At 36.5% G+C, this 27,577-nt stretch overlaps 1 protein-coding gene across 1 annotated transcript in view; it reads right to left on the minus strand.

Moving 5' to 3' along the window:
- Positions 1-349: 349 nt before the first annotated feature.
- Positions 350-27,577, minus strand: part of LOC142339357 (uncharacterized) — a 122,824-nt gene continuing 95,596 nt past the window's right edge. Inside the window, exons 6-14 of the mRNA XM_075389355.1 lie at positions 23,259-23,971; positions 22,780-22,865; positions 22,603-22,655; positions 17,772-17,951; positions 17,129-17,239; positions 5,056-5,607; positions 1,514-1,799; positions 1,040-1,153; positions 350-766 (exon numbers count right to left, since the gene is read on the minus strand). Of these exons, the coding sequence (XP_075245470.1) occupies positions 592-766; positions 1,040-1,153; positions 1,514-1,799; positions 5,056-5,607; positions 17,129-17,239; positions 17,772-17,951; positions 22,603-22,655; positions 22,780-22,865; positions 23,259-23,971 (2,270 nt within the window). The 3' untranslated portion in view covers positions 350-591. The remainder of the gene's footprint in view (positions 767-1,039; positions 1,154-1,513; positions 1,800-5,055; positions 5,608-17,128; positions 17,240-17,771; positions 17,952-22,602; positions 22,656-22,779; positions 22,866-23,258; positions 23,972-27,577) is intronic.

The raw sequence follows: 27,577 nt of genomic DNA on the forward strand, positions 1-27,577 counted from the left end.
GTTTTCTTGGGTCGATCTTCTGGTTTAAAAAATTAGTTCGTCTCATCGGTGGTTATATCTTGGGTTATGTGGGCTTCTCTCAAAATTTTAGAGCACAAACTAGTCTTTGTTTTGTTTCAAAAATAAGGAAAAGAGTTGGCATCACGTTTTGATTGTGGCTTTGCTTACAAGATACACATTTTTTTCAAGAATATTCTATGATCATACTAAATGTGCTCTGACTTCAACACGGGTCCAAACCTGCGGAGCCAGCTTGAGGGGGAAACTAAACATTGAACCATCAAACTTTGCGTATGCAAACTACACGCTGTGCATGTGTTCGAGTGCAATAAAAATGAAGAAAATTGGATCAGAATTGAAGACGAATTGAATTTTCTAATGTAGCTCTACTACAAATCTGACAATATTGTAAGTATCAAGGATCTGTTTTGATTGAAAATTGATAATTTAATCACTAAAATAACAACTCTTTTCAGCAGAATACAAAGACAGACAGAAAGACAGAGGCAATATGTCCACGAAACGCAGGTTTCCGTTGAGGTTATTTCGTTTCGATCTTTATAGAGTCGGGAGAAAAGGGCGGAAATCTAGCTAGTCATTGCTTCCGAGGAAGTTTGAGGGGAAGGGTACGAAGTTGGTGGTGAGTTTCCTGGCGAAGTTGATGATGGCCGAGGCCGGCTGGTCGTCCTCGTACTCTGCAAAGAGCCAGCACTGGTTAGTCTTCGCTGACATCTGGCCGTCTTTCCTCGTCACCAGACCAAACAATCTACAAAAAAGGGGGTGATTAAAAAATCTTTGATTTTTCTGGAAAATTTTGCTGTGCTGCACCTCAGGCTCTAGAAAGTAATGGTTTGAGAAATATTTAACGTCTTAAGAGCTAGAAATTTTCAAGTTCGCCGGATTAACTATTCTCTTGGCTAATATCTTTTGCTGTGTTCCGTCGAATTTTATTGAATCAAGTGAACCATATTATATATATTCTGATTGAAGGCGTTGAGTGCACATAGCGGGTATGTCATTGGGAAGTTATGTTGTTTACTTTTTGACAGTGTCTTTTCCCTCGTGTTTGATGAGGATGGAGCCCCAGTTGGCAGAGGCAGGGATGCCACAGTACAACAAGGCCTGTAGAGAGATACACTTGCGGAAGAACACCCTACAAAAACACAACACAATACAACATGTAAGACACAGACAATATGAAACAGCAGTTCTGAATGATAGTCGTATCCCTAATCGTTCGGTTTCTCACATGCCGTTTCTTAAGAGTCCGCATTTCAAGAGCATTGACAATGATCAAATTTTACTAGCTAATTTTACTTAATCTAAAGCAGATCCATGAAAATATGACTACACGGCATGAATAATATGTTTTTTAATTAAATATCCTCAACATGGGCAAACAAGAAAACAACATACTTTGCCCATTTTTAAAGTTCTTAAAGCGTCTTTGATGCGCTTACAATGTCGAGTTGATGCGAAAAAATTCAAGAGATGATATGAGAGTAAGTCTCACTTTCTTGACATGTCGGTGACTGTGACAGCTTTCTGGTCCATTCTGAAGTGAACTGGTGAAGGTTGTGACGTAATCTGGAGGGGTCTCGGAGATCCATTGTTCTGCATGTGCATTAAAGAGCTGCTGGTGGGCGAGTAGGGCCCCGAAGTGGGCGAGGAGGCGTCGTGGGCCAATCGGAGCTTGAGTTGTCTCTCGTCTTCTAGCAGACAGAAGACTGCCCTGTTCACAGCCGATGCACCCGAGAGGAGCTCAACATCGTAGCAACCCAAGTACAGTACCATACATGCTGAATAAACATCAAAATTAAATCATTGTGATGGCTCTGAATTTTGTGAATTTGAATTTCTCCTGTATATTTATATAGCACGAAGAAGTTGTGGAGACAGCAGAATCCACTATTAAAAATATATAAATCCAGTTTCATCAGGAGTGGACGCTTGGAAATACTAACGTATGTTAATTAAGCGCCCTGATATTATTTGAAGACAAGTTTTTTTAGCGTGTCGTTACGTATGATCCAGCTATATTGAAGTGCATTGACTAGTTATTTAACTTTTATACAGGACATGGCTTCTTTTTCATGCTCAGGTCATATCTTTTGCTTCAGTGAAAAATTTAACAACATTCTACCGCGATACCCCAAAGATGTCCGAGTTCAATTTCATTCTGAGATTTTTGTTTATATAATGCGAGTGGTTTTCGAGCGAATATTGTATGAAAAATTTTGATTTGCAGTCAAAACCTCATTCATCATTTTGTTTGAATGTAACCAAAGTATGATTTAAGGCTGAATAAAAGCATGCATCTCATGTATAGTTCACTAATTGTTATAATTTTGAATACAAGGATGGAGTCACTTGGTTTCTTTCTAAAGACATTTCTCAAAATTTTCATTTGTAACCGTTCAATAATTTGCAGTTTATTTATCGTTGTTCTACCATTCAAAAAATTCCATTCTCAAAAATTGGTACCAGCGTAGATTTTTTTAGAACATCAAAATGGTGTTGCTTCTGCAACTTCTCCTTAGCCTTGCAATTATTCCGAGCCCCTTCTTTAATTTTATACAAATGGATTCCACATGTGCTTCGAAAGTTAAATTCGCGTCTAGAATTACTCCTAGATATTTGTAAGTATTGCACTTCTGAACTGCGCAGTTTTGATAGTTTGTGTTTGCCTTGGTTTCAGAAAGATTCATTAAAATGTTCTTGCCTCATTTAAACCCAATTTATTTTGATGTTGCCAATGTGAAACTTGACTGATATTCAGTGTATAATTCTTCAGAAATCGGTTTTTTTAAAAAAAGGAGGCTGTTGTCGTTGGCAAAAAAATAAGGACAAGGATAGTTTTCAAGCGTCCACAAAGTCTTTAAAGTACAGTGTAAACAATACAGGCCCCAGAACACAACCTTGAGAATTCACTCGATATTCTATTTTTCCATATAACACACTGTGTTCTTGATCTGAGATATGAAGAAAACCAGCTAAAAACCTGACCCCTTAGTCCAATATTTTCTCATTTTTTCAACAGCAGAAAGGGATATACATTGTCGAATGCCTTTTTTAAATCTAGGGAGAATTGTTCTCTTTTCATTTTTCAACATTACAACATTATATTTTCTACTACATTTACGAGTGCATCAACTGTTGACCTCTGACTGCGGAAAACAAACTGATTTTCAACAAGAATTTTTAGTTCCTCAATGTAGTCAACAATTTTGATTTTCAAAGATTTTTCCAAATGACGGCAAAATCGAAATTGGTCGAAAGTTGTTGATGTCAGTTTTTGATCCCGTTTTGAAATGCAGTTGCATAATTACTCGTTTTAGGCTATTTGGAGAAACTCCGCTAAACAGAAGATTTAATGATATAATTAACTAAAAATAGCGCTAAAGTTTTGTCAAATCTCTTAAAAAGGGTGTTAGTGGTCAGATGCACACCATGCGAAAAAGAATTTTGTAGGCTTGCTATTTGTGAGAGCACCTCTACTACATTTGTTTCATAATTCATCATAGATTGTTCTTCACTATAAGTAGATGAAGGAGAGTATACTTGAGGTAATTGGTTTACTCTTCCATCTGCAACATTCACAAAGTGTTCATTGAAGTAGTCAGCTATGGTACTGGGGTGATCACTTCCAATATTGATGAAAACAATGTTATAACTCACATCACTTCTGCTTTTCCTGCCTAACATGTTGTTTATGATTTTATACAGTTTCCTACCACAGTTCTGAATTTTGTTTTGCAATGAAAAAAAAATTTGTGTTTTTCATGATTTGAGTGCTCTTGCTTTTCAGTTGAAGATATCTTTTTTTAATGTTATTTTTTTGTTCTCAACAACTTTTTTCTTTCATTGTTTCTCTTTGCAAAAAAAAAACCGATTTGTGGTCCATTGTTTTCTATTTTTGTTTTGTCTGATTTCAACCAAAGACTGATATTTATCGACTAAAAAATGTAAACAATTACCAAATTCGTTGAAAGTTTGATCCGGATTGTTGTTCTGAAATATGATTAAATCATTTCCCAGTTCATTTTTGTATTTTTCAAAAACTGTTTTGGTTGTTGAACAAAAATGCTACGACGTTCAAATGTTATCTTGGGTTTTATCATATTTTTTAGACAAAAAACTACGGGATAATGATCTGTAATGTCATAGCTGATAGGTTCTACTATGCATTGCTTTTTTTCGATATTTGTCAGAAATAAATCGAGAGATGTTTTTGTTGTTGAAATTTCTCTGGTTATACCCGAATCCGTTAGGATCATACCATCATCAGAGATAACATCTTGAGATCGCTTTTTTATAGGAACCAGAGATAGCTGATCTATATTGAAGTCTCCATATACGATAAGGTTTTGGTTCGCACCCATCATAGTTTTAAGAAAACTGTCAGTTTCAGATGGCTCTCATTATAATTCGTTGCAAAGATTTCTAAGAGAAGAATATCCTCCCTGTAAAATATGGCTACTTCTCCACCAATTCCCACCCGGTTTATAGCAATTATTTTCTGATAACCTAATAATTTGAAGTGTTCTTCATGAGAACCCTCCCGTATCCAATTGTAATGCTCTAGGTGTTACAAGGTTGAGTTAGAGTAACCACATGTAAATTGTGCATAAGATAAGCTCGAGAACATACTAGTTCAACGTAAACATTGCTACAGATATGAAGTCTCAAAGAACAACTAAAGAAAAGTGAATCAGGGTTAAAATGGAAGCCTGATTTTGAGAGCTCAAAAGTAGTTGTTGTAAGAGTTAGCACACTACAATGGCAAGTACTTGATGCTAGTTACGTTTCAATACTGGTAGGATCCAGTAATGGGCACTTTTTCATAGTAGTTGCGCTTGCTTAGCCCCCTAACAATCAGAGAAAATCGACGGCTCTGATCGTGATACAAAATGGAGAAAACTTGGATAACTTCAAATGTTTATTTTTTCAAAATGTTATTGCTATAGCTGTCTATTCGTTTTTAGCCTCGGTTTAGAACTTTTTTGGTTGAAGATGAATCTGGAATTGTTTGAGAGAAATTACAAGTGACTGTACCTGCAGATATTTGAGTAGCTGTACCGTTTGACGCAGTGTTTGTTGCAGTTGTGTTAACACTGCTAGTTGTGTGCTGACTATTCAAAGAGGTGTTTGAAACAGCCCTGTCCGATTTAAAATTCGCATTCAATTGATTCCCCGTCACACTATCCCCTGCCCGACTGGGAGATTTCACACGTCTGCTAACTGAACTGACTATGCTTCCTTCTTTGACACTATCGTCTGTGAAATCCAATTGGCTGATTTGGACTGAGGGTATCGTTACTGCGACGTGATTGGGTGACTTCGCAGCCAATGAAAAGCCTTTATTTTGTTGAATCGTATTTGTGTTACCGTTTCGTCCGATTGTGTCCGCGTTGAAGTTGAAAGACTCTACTGATTGGTTCAGGCTCTGCAACTGTTGTTGTTGTAACAGATGTTTGTTGTTTATTGTGTTGTTTGGTTGATGCTGTTGCTGCTGTTGGCTCTGGGGGAGCACAGGAGGTAAAACTAGCTTGCAAGGCAGAGATATTGCAGTTCGGACATGCTGCTCAACCAAGTCGGCCAGCGACTCTGAAACATTCGTTATTAATCAACTCCAGTTGCAATACCAACAGTTACATAACATGATGTAACTTGTTTGGGCAGGATGACTAATACGAAATTAAACTACATTTCTCGCCATTTTTCGACTGTTGCTATAAAGAGAGCTGGGAAAGTGTCTCTCACATGAAGAAAGGTCATTTTTTGGTTATTTAAACATTTTTTAGTTTTTGGAAAAAGTGAGAAAGTTTCAAAATAGTATGATGAATGTGCATATGCAGAGCAACTCCCCTCCCACACAACTTTTGTAACGGCTGAATACTAACTCTAGCTTAACAATCTTTACGCTGACCGATTCCAAAACTAAAGACTTTTTCTTTATTCAAAAGTTTTGACATTTGAATAATTTGAATCGAGAATGATTTAACTAACACACTGTTAACAACAAATGTAACGCGATAGGAATCATGAACATGATCAACGTTGCTTTAAACTTAACTGGAAAGAATATAAAATCACTCCGAAAAAAATATCTTATTCTTTAGTTGCAACATGTAATATTTGCATTCTAAATGGATAGAAGAGAAAAAGTCCAAATATACTTTGAACATCTATAAATGGTACTAGCATGGTATTAAAAAACGAATAAACTTATTTAAAGGTCAATGAAATGAACGTAAATTACATCGCGTTTCAGATTGAAATTCAGATTGAAATTCATATATGATTGAGGACATATATTTATTTTTTTCCTTATATCTAAGGAACCAGAAAAACTTTTAATACAAGGTTCTTCGGCGCCACAGGACAGAATCGCGAAAAAGTCATCATATTAAAATTAATAGCATTCATGTTAACAATTCCATGGGCCCGGCATTTTAATGCTTTACCTAATATCAAAACATGGATAAAAATAAAAAATAAAATTTCCCATTAAAATAGGTCTCAGTGTTACCGAATCAAGGAAATGGGATCCAAACAGGTATACGGAATGCGTATAAAAAGAAGCGGACCAGTTGTGACGATTTTAATCTAATATATGACATCATGCCGCTTCCATATCAGTATATCTCAGCTGGCCCCAAAATCGGCGGCCGTGTTTCTTTGAAAACAAGCAACGTCAAATGAGGGCGCCAGTTTAACGGCTGGTGGTTATCAGGTGCTAGTTTTATTCTTCACTGTTGTTCAATAAGCTATTCCATCGGAGTTGGAGAAAGTTTCAATCACTGAGGCCATTTTGCAATATTTTCTTTCAAGGATCCGTCCAGCAGCCAGACAAGCTCACCAAGTTTAATATCTCTCTTGCCTTCCGCCGCCCACTTACTTCTTTTATCCCTATTCGATATTCGAACGTCCTTCTATTCCAAATCATGTCTGCATAACTTTAAGCTGACTTGAAAACTTTTTTTATGTCAGCGAATTTGGACGCATTTGGAATAGCAATAATCGGTTCTCTTAGAATAAATTTATTCCGCGTAAGGGCGTCTAAACTCTCGGGATCGTTACTGGCTCCAATGAGTGGCCGCGGGTTCAAAGTTTGCTAGAATGAGCCCTTGGCCCTCAGGAGAGCAGCGACAATGGCGATCATAGCTCTTTTACAGCTTCTCACCAGCCTCTCACACACTCCTCCGAAACGGGGTGCTCCTGGTCGATCTTGTCCGTTTGACCGCTTTATGCGTCCGATGGTCTGCGATGCCTTTTTTGTTCCAACCCTCTATAAATTGCTTGATTTCTTTTGCTGCCTGACGAAGTTTTAACAATTACCGCTTGTTATTATAGGTTTCCCTCTACGGTCATAAAATTGAGAAGTAGGAGCGAGATAGGATCCAAAGAGATGTGAACAAGCAACACCATCTTTTTATTGTTCTCCTCGATCATTTGACCTCAAAAGTGCCAAAATAGTCTCTGGCTGTACTTGTAAATGGATTGTTTTTGGCCTTCAATTCTGTTGTGGTAGATCAAGGATCTGGTTTCGCAGGATATCAGTGTCCCATTTGCGACAGAGTAGACAACTACGGTTTATTCTCCTCAAAGCGTTTCGTATGCCAACTAACCAATGTTTCTACAGTAAAACGTCTGTTTCAATTTGTGTTATACTTCTTCCATCCTAGGTTATTGAGGGTAATAATGTTTTTGCAGCGAAACTGAGACAAAATGCAACTGCATGGACTAATCTATTCCAACTGCTGAGCAAGCTCCATTCTATCACTAGGGTTTCCAAAAGAGAAGTTTCTTTTGTTAAATTGCTGATTTGTTCCACGTCAAGGTCGCTGTTCTATCGATCGAAGACAGATAGTTGATTTGGCCATATGTTGGAAGCCACGCCTGCTTTTTTAACCGCTCCCTTTTTCCCAATTCTTTGATAGGGGTTCCAATATCTGCTGGATTGGTCGTCACCCGGACGCGTTTACATTCCTCAATTGTTGAGGTTTCTAGAATTTTTGCTACACGGTTTGCGGCGAACACATCGGTTTTGTATGAAGAGTGTAACCAATGAAGTACAGTCACTTATCTGACCAATAGAAAACTATGGTTGAAACCAGGTTATGTTTATCAATTATTTGTTTTCCGAGAAAACAAATAATTTCCGAGAAAACAAATAGTTTCCATGTCGTCTTCATTGTTTTTCTGTATATCAAGTCTGGGTGTTGACAATTGACGCATGGGTGCGATTATGTATTCTTCCGTAACAGAAAATAGACCCAACTCATCGTTGCCGTCATCAAGAAAATACGCTATATTGTATCCAGGCGTCTGAGAACACATGTAGCTAATAGCGTCCTTGCCGTGTTAGAAAATACTTCGGATGCAAAGACAATTTTTTCATAACTTGTAATTTTACAGCACATTTTTTGAAAACAATTTTGTGTTCTTTGCTTAGCTCCTTGTTCAACTATTGTTTTTTGCTGATCCAGATGCTTGTGAGCTGAATTCTTTTACGCATTTTAAAAGGGGCGAAAACACCAAAGGGATCAAAAATGAAACAAACATCTGACAGAACCGCTCGTTGCGCAATTAAGCCGGGTAATTCTTTCTGAGTTCCTCTGGAAACTTCCAGGTTGTCATTTGCAACATTCAATTTCAGACCAACAATTGAAGCGTTCAGCGCTTCAACGTCGGCATTACTTTTTTAGATTAGTTAGATCATCGCTGTTCGTAATTTTTTTGCTTGAAACCACAACTTATTATGCAACTTTCCAAGTCTGAAAACATATTTACTGCTTATCGTTCGTCATCTTTTGACCCAAGAAAATCATCCGTTTAAAACGATCGTAGCAATAATTTGTCAGTTCCTGAAAAGGTATCATTGTGATCTGTCACAACTTTTTGAAGTGTTTAACTTGTTTTTTCAAGTCCGGGAGCTTTGGGCTCCAAAGATGTGTATATTTTACCTGCATGTTATAGTTTTTTAGTTGTTATCTTAGCGCAAATGAATCCCAGACAAATTGTAAGATTATTTTTCCACTGTCCGCTGTAATGGCATACTCCTTTTCCCAGAGAATTATACGCTTCTGAGAATTATACGCAAAAGTTTCTCAAATGATTGGGAACAGTGGATATTTTGTCGTTTATGGCAGTGCCTCTTAATTTCGCTGCTACATTGCCAATTTCGCTGCTGATCCCTACTTGGTCTGTTTTGTCTAGTTTGACAACAGTATGCCGCGGAATATATATCATTGCTTGCAGTCACTTGTCCTCCTAATTTCATCGTAGTCTAGTTTTCTTATAAGTCGTTTGCTTGAGTCGACCTAAATTGTGTGATCGAAGGGTTTTTAGAGTAAAGGGTGATTAATGAATCGACATACTAAAGAATTTAACTGTCCTGTTGGAGAAGTAAAGTTATTTGGTGGCTTCTCCTTTCTGTCCTTCCACAGTAATCCAACTTCATAGGGTTCCTCGTCAGCACATCAGTCTTCTCTACAGTCTCTTCGGCCTTCTTTTCAGTTTTAGATTTTCCCGATTTTAGATTTGCGTGTTACAGTTTGATTTATACGCTTCAATGTTCTACCATTTTTAACTTGTTCTGTTTAAGTTTCTCCTTCACTCCTCCAAAGTTACGTGAAACAATTTATACGCTTGGTGACTGACTTTGGTTATGGGGGCACTGGTTGCGCAAAATAAATCTACCCGAAGAGCCTATGGTTGTTTTGTTTCTTCCGAATTGTACTTAATTGACTTCATGCGACAGTAAGCATCCTGTCTAATGATGACTCTAACGTCGTCTAAACACATTGAAGTATCTCGTAGAAGTTTGAGATATGGGTCTCGTAGGTTTCACTGTTTGTAGCGCAGGTAGCCATTCCCAATCTAAATCTCTGGATGACCAATGGAAAAATGGTTTTTATTGGTTTCAACTGTTTTGATAGTCCGACAAAAAAATCAATCCATTTCGGGGCTATCTACTTCTACCATACCGACTATACCACTGACCTGCATCAAAACGTTTCTCTTTTGATGTGCCTTTCAGTTTTTTGCATTTCAAGTTTTGCCAATGCAAGACACTGTAGAACCTCTATCGACGAAGACTACTGCTTCTGACAAAAACAGAATCCCGGGATTGGAGTTTAATTTTAACTAGCTGTAGCAATCGACTATTTTTGGTCTGAATTTTACTATCTGAAGCTGTCATTTCCAATTTTTATGGTGCTTTTCTGATTCTTTGGTTTGAGGTAGTAAATAAATATGCGTTTTCGTGCAACCATTCACGCGACAGGCTCTGCTTGATTTGCAGTTCAAAGTCAAGTGCTTTTGACAAGGCATCTAAAGCAAAATCGCAACTGCTTGACCGTTTTGTAATGCTCTCAAAGAACTTCTGATTTGAATTTAAAATGTTTCCACAGCTTTTGAGTGCCATCAGTTTGAGGGCAAGGGTGGAAACCGTGAATGGGACTTTGTTAAGTACAATTTTTGAGGTCGAATTGCCCACCTAATAAAATTGAGTGGAACTAGTCACAAAGTTCATGACCGTTTTTGAATACTTAATGATGGCCCTTGAATCATGTGATTCGATGAATTGATCGGTTTGGATTTTCTTGAGTGGTGCATTAGCAATTATTCGCGCTTTCAAAGTTTTCAGGTGACTCAGTTTCAAACTAGCATTTATATCAGCTTTGTCGACAGTTGCAAGGAACAACCTTAACCGCTCGGGCCCCTGCAGAGGGTTTGATGGAACTCATGAAGTGTGAATTTTCTAAGCATCAAGTTTTGTAAGCCGATTGATGCTGGTTTGCATTTAAGTAGCTGGAGTGAATATAGCTGACAGATTGTATGATTGAACAGATTTCGGTTTGACAGAGTTCATTGCGCTTGGATTTGTTGCCTCTTTAATGCAGCTGTTCCCTTTAAAGTCCTGGTTTTCAACATGCGGTAAGTCTCTCCTCGTTTTTGTTAGCGTTTGTTTATGTTGTGCTTGCTGATCTTCAATCCTAAGATCATCTGTGCTCTGATAACTCAAGGCAAACTCCTCAATATGTACATTTTTAACACGATCACTGACAGAGACAAGTGATGCATATCCTTTCGAGAAGACGATTTTGTGCTACGCATGGATTTGTTGCTTTCAAAAGACGACAATTAATATACTTCGATATGGACTTGTTTTTTTTCCAATAACAAAGCGTTCTTTCCTTGCGCTTCCGACTCTTAAACTATTCCGCTAGTAGATCGAGTTGTTTTGTCTTCATATTTTGTTCTCTCCATTTGCTGCAATATCCTTTTCCACTCTTTGGCTAGTGATTGCAGCCTCTAATGATAACAGTTTGACTTCACTACGATTTGACGAAGCAAGGGCTGGTTATTTGGCTTGATTTGCACCTAAGAAGACACTTGACAATAACGGTTGGTAGTATGGTGAATAAATTCTCAATGGTCTCTTTTTAATCGGAGTTTTCACCAATTTGGAGAAATTGTTTTACTTTGATTTGCTTTGGTTATTAGCTGCGGATTCTTCTTTGTCTCTTTCTCCTTCTTTATCCTCTTCTTCATCTTCCTCTTCTTCCCTTTTACTAGCTGTAGCAATCGACTATTTTTGGTCTGAATTTTACTATCTGAAGCTGTCATTTCCAATTTTTATGGTGCTTTTCTGATTCTTTGGTTTGAGGTAGTAAATAAATATGCGTTTTCGTGCAACCATTCACGCGACAGGCTCCGCTTGATTTGCAGTTCAAAGTCAAGTGCTTTTGACAAGGCATCTAAAGCAAGATCGCAACTGCTTGACTTTTTTGTAATGCTCTCAAAGAACTTCTGATTTGAATCTAAAATGTTTCCACAGCTTTTGAGTGCCATCAGTTTGAGGGCAAGGGTGGAAACCTGAATGTGACTTTGTTAAGTACAATTTTTGAGGTCGAATTGCCCACCTAATAAAATTGAGTGAAACTAGTCACAAAGTTTATGACCGTTTTTGAATACTTAATGATGGCTTGTGAATCATGTGATTCGATGAATTGATCGGTTTGGATTTTTTTGAGTGGTTCATTAGCAATTATTCTCGTTTGTTTAAAGTTTCTCGAAAGTAATTGACAAGCAAAACGATACAATTCACATGAGTAGCCAATTCCAGCAATTGCTGTTTTTGTTTTTCCTGTTATCAAAGTTTTCAGGTGACTCAGTTTCAAACTAGCATTTATGTCAGCTTTGTCGACAGTTGCAAGGAACAACCTTAACCGCTCGGGCCCCTGCAGAGGGTTTGATGGAACTCATGAAGTGTGAATTTTCTAAGCATCAAGTTTTGTAAGCCGATTGATGCTGGTTTGCATTTAAGTAGCTGGAGTGAATATAGCTGACAGATTGTATGATTGAACAGATTTCGGTTTGACAGAGTTCATTGCGCTTGGATTTGTTGCCTCTTTAATGCAGCTGTTCCCTTTAAAGTCCTGGTTTTCAACATGCGGTAAGTCTCTCCTCGTTTTTGTTAGCGCTTGTTTATGTTGTGCTTGCTGATCTTCAATCTTAACGTCATCTGTGCTCTGATAACTCAAGGCAAACTCCTCAATATGTACATTTTTAACACGATCACTGACAGAAACAAGTGATGCATATCCTTTCAAGAAGACGATTTTGTGCTACGCATGGAGTTGTTGCTTTCAAAAGACGACAATTAATATACTTCGATTTGGACTTGTTTTTTTCCAATAACAAAGCGTTCTTTCCTTGCGCTTCCGACTCTTAAACTATTCCGCTAGTAGATCGAGTTGTTTTGTCTTCATATTTTGTTCTCTCCATTTGCTGCAATATCCTTTTCCACTCTTTGGCTAGTGATTGCAGCCTCTAATGATAACAGTTTGACTTCACTACGATTTGACGAAGCAAGGGCTGGTTATTTGGCTTGATTTGCACCTAAGAAGACACTTGACAATAACGGTTGGTAGTATGGTGAATAAATTCTCAATGGTCTCTTTTTAATCGGAGTTTTCACCAATTTGGAGAAAATGTTTTACTTTGATTTGATTTGGTTATTAGCTGCGGATTCTTCTTTGTCTCTTTCTCCTTCTTTATCCTCTTCTTCATCTTCCTCTTCTTCCCTTTTACTAGCTGTAGCAATCGACTATTTTTGGTCTGAATTTTACTATCTGAAGCTGTCATTTCCAATTTTTATGGTGCTTTTCTGATTCTTTGGTTTGAGGTAGTAAATAAATATGCGTTTTCGTGCAACCATTCACGCGACAGGCTCTGCTTGATTTGCAGTTCAAAGTCAAGTGCTTTTGACAAGGCATCTAAAGCAAGATCGCAACTGCTTGACCTTTTCGTAATGCTCTCAAAGAACTTCTGATTTGAATCTAAAATGTTTCCACAGCTTTTGAGTGCCATCAGTTTGAGGGCAAGGGTGGAAACCTGAATGTGACTTTGCTAAGTACAATTTTTGAGGTCGAATTGCCCACCTAATAAAATTGAGTGAAACTAGTCACAAAGTTTATGACCGTTTTTGAATACTTAATGATGGCTTGTGAATCATGTGATTCGATGAATTGATCGGTTTGGATTTTTTTGAGTGGTTCATTAGCAATTATTCTCGTTTGTTTAAAGTTTCTCGAAAGTAATTGACAAGCAAAACGATACAATTCACATGAGTAGCCAATTCCAGCAATTGCTGTTTTTGTTTTTCCTGTTATCAAAGTTTTCAGGTGACTCAGTTTCAAACTAGCATTTATGTCAGCTTTGTCGACAGTTGCAAGGAACAACCTTAACTGCTCGGGCCCCTGCAGAGGGTTTGATGGAACTCATGAAGTGTGAATTTTCTAAGCATCAGGTTTTGTAAGCCGATTGATGCTGGTTTGCATTTAAGTAGCTGGAGTGAATATAGCTGACAGATTGTATGATTGAACAGATTTCGGTTTGACAGAGTTCATTGCGCTTGGATTTGTTGCCTCTTTAATGCAGCTGTTCCCTTTAAAGTCCTGGTTTTCAACATGCGGTAAGTCTCTCCTCGTTTTTGTTAGCGTTTGTTTATGTTGTGCTTGCTGATCTTCAATCTTAACGTCATCTGTGCTCTGATAACTCAAGGCAAACTCCTCAATATGTACATTTTTAACACGATCACTGACAGAAACAAGTGATGCATATCCTTTCAAGAAGACGATTTTGTGCTACGCATGGAGTTGTTGCTTTCAAAAGACGACAATTAATATACTTCGATTTGGACTTGTTTTTTCCAATAACAAAGCGTTCTTTCCTTGCGCTTCCGACTCTTAAACTATTCCGCTAGTAGATCGAGTTGTTTTGTCTTCATATTTTGTTCTCTCCATTTGCTGCAATATCCTTTTCCACTCTTTGGCTAGTTATTGCAGCCTCTAATGATAACAGTTTGACTTCACTACGATTTGACGAAGCAAGGGCTGGTTATTGGGCTTGATTTGCACCTAAGAAGACACTTGACAATAACGGTTGGTAGTATGGTGAATAACTTCTCAATGGTCTCTTTTTAATCGGAGTTTTCACCAATTTGGAGAAATTTTTTGACTTTGATTTGATTTGGTTATTAGCTGAGGATTCTTCTTTGTCTCTTTCTCCTTCTTTGTCCTCTTCTTCATCTTCCTCTTCTTCCCTTTCATCGACAATCTCCATTTGAGCATTGTCTGCGTTGGCATTTGACTCTCTTGCCAAAAGGAAACTATTATTGAGGTCTTCTTTATCTCCCTTCTGTTCGTCTTCGGACGGAAGAGTTAAACCAGTTCGCGCTCCTTCTGATTCTTCGACGTCCACTAACCAAAAATTGAGACAAAGCTCCACGTCTCTTCTAATTTCCTGAATTGCGTCTTGAGACGGACTTCTTTGTACAGCTACAGTTCTCAGTGGGTTGAACTATTGGACTTCTTTTTGTCGTAATCTTCAAGAAGCGTCTGCATCCTTTCAACTTCTGGTTTTACTTTGCTTACACGACCATTTGCACGCACGTCGACATTTAGAAATTTCCGCTTTGGTTGGCCAAAAGATCGCAGAAATTAAAATATTGAAACAAATTTGTTGAATCACTCAATTGTCTGCGTTACAATTCAAAAACTAGAAATGTCGGAAGCCAAACTTTCGAAATTCGAAATTGCGTAGTTCATCTCAATTTCTTTTTTTGGAGGAACACAAGTTGACAGTTTCAGATATTCACTTTTCATTCTTTATAATAATTGTGGCAATCAGAGCATCTCTAAAACGTTTACCTAAATTGTGACGTCTAATAAAACAATTACTTAACTGACCTGTTCTGAACCTTATTACAACACGCTTGATGTCCAATCTGTAATCTGTAGCTTCATGTTGAGGGCACTGCGTGCTCGTCTTTGATTGAGGAAATCTCTTGGGGATGTTTGTCCTGTTGAGGTTTGTCGTCTGGGTCAATTAATTGGTTTTCGATCTTCGAATAATGAACTTTTAATTCAAGTAACTCTGATACTAATTGGTGAATCAAATAGAAAAGGCACCAGTAATGAAAAAACAAGTTTTATCGGGAACCGAATACTGTTTCCGTGTCGCCGCACCAAAACGTCAGGGCTGATTACTAACTCTAGGTTAACAATCAATACACCGGCCCAGGTTCCAATTTCAAGACGGAAAAGTCTTCGTTTATTTTTTCAAAAGTGTAGTCATTTGAAATATTCGAGTTAACAGCAGATGTAGCGTTATGACAAGCTAGAAAAAGAACAAAGTTGAACTCGAAAAAGCTGGAAAGAATATAAAATTGCTCGAAATAATTTTCTCATTCTTTCGTTCCAACATCTAATATTTGCTTTCTATATAGATAAAGAGATATGAAAAGTCCAAATATGCGTTGAAAATCTATAAATGACATTAGCATGACATTTAAGTAGCAAATAAAAATCTTACATGAATATCATTGAAATGAACATTACTTACATTGGAAAATTTTGGCTTGAAGGTCATATCTGAATATAAAATATTTTTAATGAATTTTTTTCGAATAAATATTACAGGGCCACAGGATATAATCAGAAAAGGCTCATGATAAAAAATTAAAAGCATTTACGTAAACAAATGCATGGACCCGGCATTTTCATGCTATACCCGATGTTAAAACTAATGGGAAAATAAAAATTATCCTTTCGCAGTAAATAAAAGTCTCAAATTGACCAATCGAGGAAATGGGATTGAAACAGGTATATAGAAGCCGTTTAAAAAAGAAACGAACGATTTCTGACGAATATAACCCAACATATGACGTCACGTCCCTTCTACATCTGTATATCTCAGCTGGCGCCAACAACCTTACAAATGCAGATCAACATCCCTTTCTTATTTGAGAGGTTGCCAAAAGTATCAGCATCATTACTCAAAATTGTTTTCTTTTTCCTTTAGACACTTCCATCAAACAATTTATTGAAATTATTTTGGTGCTGAAAAATTGTGTAGAACAATCTGGGCCGTCGAAATTTCACAGAGAAACAAGGTAAAATTTGAAAATTTGCGCCGAAGAAGGGAAAATAAATAAACAAAAGGTCCGCATTTTTTTAAGACCATCATTCACCAAAGCGACCTCTGATCAGACTCAATTCAGACCATGGTACAGACTTTCCTGAACTCAAACCGATTTTCAGACCCTGTAATTGTGGTCTAGAAACTCACAGTGTGTGTTGGATTTGGGTCTGACCAGGGGTCATTTCGGTCTGAGATCTCAATGTGAAACGTGTCACCCGGGCCGAGGTGTCAACGCTAAAAAACGCAAAATTATGTAAGATTGGCGTTGAATGCGTAGAATTTATGTAAGATCTACGCTTGAGCGTAGATCTTACATAAATTCAACGCATTCAACGCTAATCTTACATAATTTTGCGTTGAATTTTGGCGTAGATCTTACATATTTAGCGTTGAATTTTAGCGTTGATCATATATATTTAGCGTTGAATTTAGCGTAGATCTTACATAAATTCAACGCATTCAACGCTAATCTTACATAATTTTGCGTTGAATTTTGGCGTAGATCTTACATATTTAGCGTTATTTTTGTTCTCTATCTTTGAACTCGTTAGAACTATCGGTGCTTAAGTGATCATTATTATTATTATTATTATTATTTTAAAAGCTCTGTAGGCAAAGGAACGGTGCTGACTGTAGTGTGGTTCAGCTGGACTGCCCTTGATCCTGGCGCCTTTGACAGAAGTCTCAATCAGGAAGTGTCTGATGGAGTCTGGGGATCCACTGATTGCTGTCCCGTTCACACCTGAATCAAAAACAAATATCAACTCAGCATTATTTTGTCGTCTTGCATATTTTTACATCTATCGTTTTGCATGACAATCGCCAAATTGGCCAAAAAAGAATTTTGATGGCACCCAAAGATGCAAAGAAAAGTCAACAACTCGACCAAAAACTATTTGTTAGGGTTGAAAGATCTTGTGATATTTTGACCAGTCTCAATTGTCGACGAATCAGGGGGTTAAGTCGTGGATAAATTTCTGATTTTTTTCTTGTCGGCCAAACCAACTGTCAGCCATTATTCCTCATTATCTAGGAACGTGTTGCTCAATGTACTCTTCCATACTTTCTAACAATAAAGCGAACTGAAAAACAGACAAACAAGATTCTTATAAAATCTAATCATCTATCTGAGTTTGACAGCCTGTTTTATCACACTGTTATTTGGATTAAGTAGAAAGTTTGATACGACACACTTTCTATGATTGCCTAGGATCTGACTGAGTCTTCGAGCGACAATCAAATTTTTCTGCGAAAATTAAAAATGCAATCCATACCCGACATATCTGTCTTGATAGCTAGTCCGTAGTACCCCGGATAGGAGGTGCTGTCTCGAATGATGAAACTACCCACTGGTTGTCTGCACAGGGCTGCCATAATGTCGTCTCTGGTCATCTTTGGTCTGTACCACAACTTGGATGTCTGTTCACAACTGGCTGCCAGGTTGGATGGGGTGTCTACAACAAGGAAACTATAGTCTACATTAAAAACTATAAAGCCATAAAAGACATAAGAAGACAAAACTATAAGACAATATTGGGTGGATTAGTAAAATTAGTAAAAAAATAATTAATTGACCATGCCTCGCGGGCCATGGCCATGCCTCAGCAACCATTGTGACTTGTTATGAAATTATCACAACTGAACATGGGATAAAGTGACAAAACATAATTAATTATGGCAAAACATACCTTTATATTTCTAAGGGGGTTTATTTCCTATCTAAATTTAAGTGGATTTTTTCCGTGGCTTTTTTTCTGAAACTTATGTTCATCATATTTTTTACACTAAAGACCCCACTTTTCATGCAAAAATCCAGGAAAAAAAGCTAGAAGTTTGTCAAAGTTCGAAAGGTTACTAATCGGTTGAACAGAGATCAATTTTTAATGATAAGTTGTTTTTCAATTTATTGATTCATTTAAAACATTTTCAACATTAAAATAGTTCTAAATTTTTGAAAAGGTATTGAAAAGTGCTGAAGACACCGGATGAACATGCAAGAATTACATTTAGAAAACATTTCTTGACCTATTTTGCGTGATTTTCTCATAATTCTGCTAAAATCTTTCACTAAGGAACCTGGAAAATTACTGCATATAGAAGATCATAGTTGAAAAAAAATTTAACGGAATGATGACAAAGTTTTTCTTCGAACTGAGCTTAAAAAAAAGGGTGTTAAATCTGACAAACCGCTAATCATCATTCTCAAGTAAACAAAAAACTACATTTGCTTTTGCCAAAATTTTCACAAAATATTTGGATAATTTTTTTTATGTGGACTAGAAACCAACAATGAAATGGATAAACTAAAGTACATTACAAGTCGAAACAAATTTTGTGGTTACAGTGGACTGAAAACCATGCTTGTTTGGATGAAAAAATATTTGAACTTATTTCGCCAAACTTCCATTTTCATTTCGATGTTTTTTTGTCTCTGAAACTTGAAAATAAACCTGATAGAAAACTTTCCAAAAAATTAAAAAACCCAATTTAATTCAGTTTTTTCAATCGTGCTGATTAGACACAAGACAAAAATTGTCTGGAAAACACAGCAAGCTCATAGTGCTGAACACAAAGTAAATAAATTGCCATTTGCCCAAAATTGACTTCTAACTTCTTAATAGTGTTTTTCAGCAATGCTTTTTTCTTAGACACAAACTAAAATTGATTGTTTGTTTTTAAGATAACCCACTGCATTGAAATTTTTGTCAGGTAGACTAAGCAACCAACATTAACATTAAAAAAGCCAAAATAATAGGAAAATTCAAAAGCCGAGGCATCCAAGCGTTGAAGGAGAACGCTGCTAATCAGTCTATATCTTGAGCATTTGCACCAAGAGCAAAGTTAAACTGAAAATACGCAAATTTCAATTTAAAAACGTTTAATTTTTTGTCAACACAATTAAAAAAGGAGGCTCGGTAATGTTCAACCGCACATAAGGTTCCGACCCCGCTCATCCACAATTTTGGCAGAATTGTCTAACAAATGAGGAACAGATAGAAAACCCCAAAAATTCAAGTATATTTCAAAAAAATTCAAAAAAATTGGTGTATGAGCAAAAAAAACTGGTAGTTATTCATAAAAGATATGTGACCACTCCATAAAAAGGCTTGGTAAAAATTAGACAATAGAGAACAAAAACAGTAAATTTGAAAAAATCGCAGATTTTTTTAAAAAACAAATTCAAAGTATGAATACCATTGGAAATCAACTAAAATATCCCACAGGTTTACGAAAATCAGTGTTTCTAAAGATGGGAAATAAGAACTGACGGTATTCAATTTTCATGCGGTTACAAAAAGAACAACAAATAGACAAAAAAAACAGTTAATTTTTGCCAGAAAACGTATTCGAAGCCGTAAAGCCATACTTTGGCCCTCAAAATATGTTTCATTGCACCGTCTTCGAACACCAATAATGTATTATGTGACCTCTCATTAACGAAACCAGGTAACAAGAAGACAAAAAATAAAAAAGAGGCAAAATTAAGTAACATTGGTTTTTTTTCGAAAAAAAAAAATTATTTCCGAAGACATGAAAGCCCTTAATTACAAAACGAATTAATTAAATAGGTTTGATTATTGTTCCAAAGGAAGCTCTTGAGACCTCTGCAATTATCTAGAAAACACCCTAGGTCTACATAAAGAACAAAGAATATGTCAAAAATTAATTTACTTTTTTTTGAAAAACCCGTCTCGAAGCCAGTAAAGTTATAACGAACTCTTTAAAAACATTAGATTTTGTGAAAACAATCCTTTTGACGCCTCCCCTGGACAAAAAATGTCATTTTCGGCCTGTAATCAACGAGACTGGGTAACAAACAGAAAATGGAAGGAACAAAATTGCGAAGTCAAAAAGTGTTTTTTTATTTTGGAAAAAAGTTGTTCTAAAAATCATGAAAGCCATTAGCAATCTACTAATATCACAATTTCGGCCCATCTATTCTCCCATGAAAAACCAATGAAACCGGGTCATTGTACGGGAAATTTATTACGACTAAAACGACAAAGTAAAGGCGACAATTAAAGACAAAATTAGAAAATTGTATTAAGAAAGTATTGTCGAAGCCGTTAAAACCAGAGTCTATGTCCTTAAGGATTATAATATTATCGATTCTGCATTATTTTGAACGCTAATAATGTTAAATTTGAACTTTCAATAACGTGATAATGTGACAAAACTAGAAAACGTGAAAAATGGGCAAATACCTAAAAAAAATGAATTGTCTAGTAATATCGAAGCCAGAAAACCATAATTTAAGTTGTAAAACTGCAATAAAAGTTGAATATGATTTCAATAGAAAGAGGAAGCATTCTTTCTTTGCTGACAGTAAGCCAAAAATTGACCAAATTAAAAGCAAAATGGAGGCGAATTTCTATAAGCCATTTTTTATTTAAAAATCAAATTTTTTTTTAAAGTCAAAACTACCATAAACTTTCAAGTAATCAACTGGATAAACAAAATTTAGAGCTTATTAGAAAGCGAACTGGATATGTCACTAGTGAGCTTTGATTTGAAATGTTCTGTTTTTTAATTAATTTATAAAATAGATCGAAATTTTTTTTATAAAAAAACCGACTGATTACAATCCGATATTTTTTGGATTGTAACATTCCAAGATTGGTCCAAAACTACCTCTGCTAATGCTGCTCGTGCATTAATAGCAATTAATTTTTCGAAAGTTGTAGATATAGATATATTGTTAGTTAAAAAATCAAAAATAAATGCTGTGTTTTTGATAATCAACGAGTAAAGTTAGCAATAAACGGCAAAGATTTAATTACCGACCACTCGCAACGGAAGTTGAAGCAGAAATAGCACCTTTTTGAGTTTACAAAGATTTTGTTAGTGGAGTTTGCGTGTGTACTTCCCGCAAATTTAATCAAAGGGGACTAAAGAAACTTATTTCGTGCTGTTTTTGATGAAAAAGTCTGAATTTTGAAATATTTAGCCAGAGTTTTTGACAAAAAAAAACAAACATAGCCGACAAAATTTTTTGTCTTTAAAAATAAAATGAACAACACTTTTTCAAAAAAATTTAACGAGTTTCAGCAAAATTAGCTAAATTTTAGTCAAAAATTTTGGAAATTGTGAATAAAATCAAAGGAATTCACACTTTTTTCTCAAATGTTTAAACCTCGATAACTCCCTGTAAAAAATGAAAATTAGATAAATCTTATAAATTCCATATTCTACGCTGGACAAGCTTTCTAATGATACAAGTCTCAACTCTCCACGATGAATATATCGATTGGCAAAAATTGACTGAACAAAAAAAAACCATTTGAGTATATAGTTCCTCCCCCCTCAAGAGGGGTCGAAACAAAAAAAACTATTGAGGCAGTATAACCCATGATCAAATTTTCACAAGACAGTTTTTGTTTTTGGGGAATGTTCATGTATACCATAACAACGGATTTTTTGAGATGTGATTAAAAGTCTCTCTTTTTTACAATTCCACTGTGATTCTAATTTTTTTTGCTCTAAAAGATCTAGTACTAAGAATTTCTAATCATGCAGGAGGTGACAGAATATTTTCTTTAAATACTGATTGATATTTTTTATCGAGTAAGATCTGATAAGACAAATTTTGAATTTTGTGAAATTTCATGAGAGGAATTTTTATCGGGTTTATCTGAAAAACGTCATATAAGATCTCAAAACGGGTAATATCACCTTGGGGAATATAGGACACACTGCTCTGTCATAATTGTCTGAGATCATACACGGTAAGATTTCCACGATCAGTGATTTATTCAGAATTTTTTATGCAGACGCTAAGAACAAAACCAGATGACCATTATAAAGCGCAAAAAATGACACTAAAAGCCCTGATAACAAACAAAACTGATGCTAACATTGCAAAAATTAATGCCTTGGAGCAGAATTGAGATTTAATAAAAAACAGGGGGGGGGGTTGTTTCTGATAAAAAGCACTCATTAGGCCTCGAAAAACAAAAAATGTGACTATCGTGCACAGCACAATCAAGGCAAAGCTAAGTGTGCTTGGACTTGAATGCCGTCGTAATTCAGTTTTCAAATAGTTTGATCGGAATAATATAGAAATAGAGCTTTGTTAGTAACGGAAACATAGTTTTGTACACTAACCTGGCGATGAAGGCACGCAGTAGATGTTCTCAGTGTTGATAGGCGAGATAGGTCTGAAATGAAAAGGAAGTTAATGAAATTCAGTCTACAGAATCTTCATGCACGGTGATGATTTAACGCTCATATGGAACGGACTTTGAAAAAGCGATCAAGTTTGAAATGAACAGTTGTACATACACGAAGTGGCTGGGTGGGGACTTTGAGTCCATGAAGTGGGTGCCCACGTTGTGATAATTGAGGTTGACTGAGCGGAGAGTCGAATTCTGCAAAAGATAAGACGCCATCAACTCTGCTGATTCTTGAAACACGTGTTTTCACTTTAACGCACATTTGCCAAATACTCCTAGTTAATAATGATCGGTTCAGGCACCAGCAGACTTAACTGCGCCCATAGTATTAATAGAGCAAAACTTGACAGACAGGTTATTTTTCCGACCCTATTAATTCAAGCAAATCAAGGAAACTTAGTTTTTTTTTCAATTTGAAATAATTGCTGAGTGTATCTTTGGGGAAATTTAGTCCTTATTTCTTTTCATAGTCCCAGAGTTATTGATTAAAATGATAAGAAACGACGGATCTATTCTGCAACTAGGCTTCTTCAAATGAGTCATCCTAATTGATGAACAGATTGTTTTTGTTTCCCAAGTTTGACTAACCTGGTGTGGCAACGTGTTATTAGTATAGTCTGCATCACTCTTCACCGAGTTGGTGCTTCGGAACCGGAATCCACTCTCCATAGAAGCCAGACTCTGGTTGTCATTCGCCATGCCCGCAAAACCCCCCATCACATCACTGTTGGTAATGATTGACAGCTCTTTAAAATTCCCATCTATCCCCCCAGTGGGACTGCCCGTCCACGTAGTGTCCACAGAATCCGCTGGGAACGGAAAATGTGTAGGAAACGGTAAGTTTTCAAATCTAGCTGGGTTTGACGGTGGGGACTGGACACCAGCTACAGTCGGTTCTTCCGAACCTGATCGCTTAAACTGAAGTCCACCAAAATTTTCAGGTCGAGTATTCCGCAAAAAGCTTCGGCTCCTGGACGGAATCGAACCCCCGCTGGTTGCTCCACCGTTCATATCAGCAGGCGATCTTGGTAATTGAGAGCGTTTCATTGTCAACTCATTCAAAGCGTTCGCTAAACTTCCGCTCTTTGGATTTGAATTGGTCGCTCGATTAGGTTCAGGAGATCCGGGGTCGCGCTCGGGCGAAAATGGTCGCCGATGGTCGCCCCAGTTGGACGGAAATTGGGGATAATTTGTGGATATTCGTGTCGATGGGGTGAAATTCGAAGATAACCCGGACTTTGTCCCGGTTCCATGCGGGTTGTCCAATGTTTTCCCGAAAGATTTCATGGCGGGAGGGGGGCCTAAAACCCAGTATATAAAAATGGAATGTGAATAAGATTAAAGCGGAGCAAGGTTTGAAAAGTTTGCTTAAGTAAAAGCAAACTATGTTGCAGAAAATAATGCCTGTTCTACAAAATAATGAAGGCAGCCATAATTTAATTTTATGTGCTTAAAAATAGGAGCTGTGACTAATGTGTAAGGCCCCCGCTGCTTTTCCTTAACGGTGGTACAGCGTTCTTGGGTGAATTGAATTGAAGAACTTTGAAAGTCTGATTTAAATTTGGATCGTTTGACTCAAAATAGTCAATAATTAAATACCACTTTGGTGTGCGGAGCTGGAAAATTAAGTGGGGTAACTTTTCGACTTCCGCATTTTACAGAGAGTGCGTTTCAAAGCGTATCTAAAAGGCTTGAAAGTTCAGATATAGGGCTGATAATTTTAATGACACAATGCTAAACTACAATTAAAGAAGTGTTTCAAATCGGGTTTATTCTCAAATGTTACTTTGGATAAGTTGGGCAAAGTTTTTATAGTGTTTTCCAGGAATGTTAACTTTGCCAAAAGAAACAAGTTTATGGGACAGTGAGAAAACAGTGTTTAATGAACAGGAAAACACACACCATTCCTGACAAAACACTAACAACAGCTCTGATAGGCTATAAATTAATACACATTCAGTCAGACAATTTTATGATTGTACACAAAAACTTAACCGATCCGCTATTTTCTTGCGAGATTTTGATATTGTTTTAAAAACCATTTTTCATAGAATTTGAATGTAAAATGGTGTTTAATATTTAACTGTTAGCGTTTCAAAGACAATGCTATTAGGCACAGACAACTATATTTATAGTAGAATGTTAATAGGCATTAAAACCCATTGTACCATAATAGCCCAAATAGCTGATTGGGAAAAGGTGCAAATAGGTGGAATATTGAACTGAAGATTCCTCTCTCTCTCTCCCAAAACAGAAGGAATACAACACTCACGATCAGCTGTTAAAGCTAAGCAATACTTGAAACCCAAACTAAACTTATACAAAGCCCCACGTGTAACTCCTATACCTCAGCGGGTGATGGGAATTTTGACCGAAGGGAGGTTTAGCCGAAAAAAAAATAAGAAATTTAGCTGATAGCTTAAATCTGATGGTTGGACAAATCTGATTGGTCAAAATATCATCAATTCCTCCAACAATTACAGCTGGCTCGCGGTCGGGCTGTTGGCTAAGACTCATCTTTTGTTGTCGTCCAAACCCCCTTTCGGTCAATTAGTCCATGGCCACCTCAACGGGGGATCTTACATACTGTTGATTTATCACGGAGACCTCATGTATACAACTGTAAACAAACGGAGACGAAAAGGGTCTGACTTTGTTCTTTATTCTGGATAGCTTTTCCCAGAGGTTCTGTAATTTCAATATCCAAAAACAAAATTGCAGTTGAAATGCAGAACCAATTTAGACACGGAAAGATTTTTTATTCGAAAAACCGAATATCGGAATTGTTTTTGAGGAAATGTTTGTAACAAAATGAATTCCTAATTTTAACTTGTTTCAAATTTCTTAACTTTCGGTCAATGGTTACTTTTCAAAAAAAGCAATAGCGCAACCGTTGGACTTGAATGAATTCCCGTAATTTGGGGTATTTTTGCCCAAAGTAACCATGAAATGCAAGTTAGCTAAGTTGTAAGGTTTATTAATAGTTGAGATATTCCATAAGAAATGTATTCATAAAATGTATATTGCTAGGCGACGTTAAAACTTAAGGTGAAAATGTATTTATGTATTTAGCAATAAGTGAACTTGTCTCAAAATATAGGCATAGTCGAAAGGAAGTTTGAGAATTGAGGGAAATTGTTTAGAATGTTTTGTTAGAGTTTAGGCTAATCCGAGCTACTATCTCTCTCCATATAGTAGTACGAAGAAATAAATCATAATGCACTAATCTAATTGTGTTCTAACCCGGCCACTTAGGTGATCTCTTAGTCCCAACAGCTGAAACCTTTTGCCCAAATAAACCCATTCAAACTTGGATCAGCTAAATTTCCCTCTGAATGCCCGTGAGACGTTCAACCTGATCATAAACACTTGATATCAATGGCAATTATTGTAGCGCCATGGCCCTCAGCGACAAGTTATTATCAGTGCGTTTATGAGGAAGGGCTTCGCCGGTTATTTGGTTGTTTATAAGTCTTTTGAGCGCCCTTTTCATGTAGTTTTTGTTTACTTTTCAGCTCCGTTGAACAAATATCTCTACATGCTAGGTCAACAGGAAACTTTTTCTATTTTCATGACTAAATTAACAACATGAACTGGAAGAAATTTCGTACATAGTTTTCTTTTAAAGATCTATTGCATGATTTACAAAAAAAATTCAATCGACCCGGGTCAACGATTATACAACTTTCTTTGATTTTGTACTAGATCATATATGATTCTTAGTAATCATACTAGGTCATATATGATTTGTATGAATTCTTGGTAGTCATACAAGGATCATATATGATTTCTCAGAAATCATACAGAGATCATACAAAAAATTTCAAAGACTAAAAACTGTATAATTTTGATTTTGTATTGAAGTTGAAAAAATTTCTTGGAACTCATACAAGGTCATATATGACACATAAAACATCGAGGGATCGATATGTATTAAATGCCCCAGTGAAACAATTATAAGGCGGCATAAAATCTGTGTAATGTTGCTGATGTAACTAGAAAACTCGAGTCCATCTGTTTACAGAGGTGAAACATCTTGTAAGACTATTGCAAGACTCTTGCAAAAAATACTGAACACTGTAATCTCGTAAGACTACAAAAAAAATTGTACCTAAAAAAAATTGTGCAAGCAAATTTTTTATCCCTTACGAATCTTGCAACTGTAATAGAAATATTGGTCGAAAGGGCGTTCAGCTTACAAGGAACAAATGAGAAATTCAGCCGAACTTTTCAAATTAACAGGTCAAAAAATCTCAACAAAAGAGTTAGATCAGTCTAGTGTCCACTTGTATGCAGATGATACAGAAATTACATGCAAATCCTCGGTGAATGATCTTGGTGTAATTATTACGAATAATTTGAAATGGGACAGTCATATTGATGAGCGGCTATCGAAGGCACAACGAAAGCATTTTTTCTTGAAGAGAAACGTTCCCTTTTCTACAATTACGAGAGTAAAAGTAAGTTTACACAAAAAATTACATTTTATCGATTCTACTTTACGTCAAATGTATGGTTCTCGAATTGGCCAACCTGCAGAAAACTAGAAAAGATGCAAAGACGAGCGCTCAAGTGGGCTTTGGACAAGAAATTTTGTACAGATAGTAACTACAATCAGAGCCTCATTTACAACAATTTGTTGCCAATCAGTTTTCTTTTGGTTCGAAATGATCTTCTTATGCTGAACAAAATTTGTAACTGTGATACTGCCCTTAAGTTTGATGATTATTGGAAACTTTTCAAGGGACCTCGCAGTAACTGGTCGGCAGCAAAGCAGTTTTTGAGGACCAATTTCAATTGGACGAAATCAGTCACATTGGAGGAGTATATTGTTTTGAGAGTAGTGAAATATGCAAATGTTCTCACCCAGCGAAATGACATCTCAACTTTTGAATGGACATGTCCAA

Source organism: Convolutriloba macropyga, chromosome 5 (assembly GCF_964194025.1).
Source record: "Convolutriloba macropyga chromosome 5, txConMacr16.3, whole genome shotgun sequence".
Taxonomy (NCBI): domain Eukaryota; kingdom Metazoa; phylum Xenacoelomorpha; order Acoela; family Convolutidae; genus Convolutriloba; species Convolutriloba macropyga.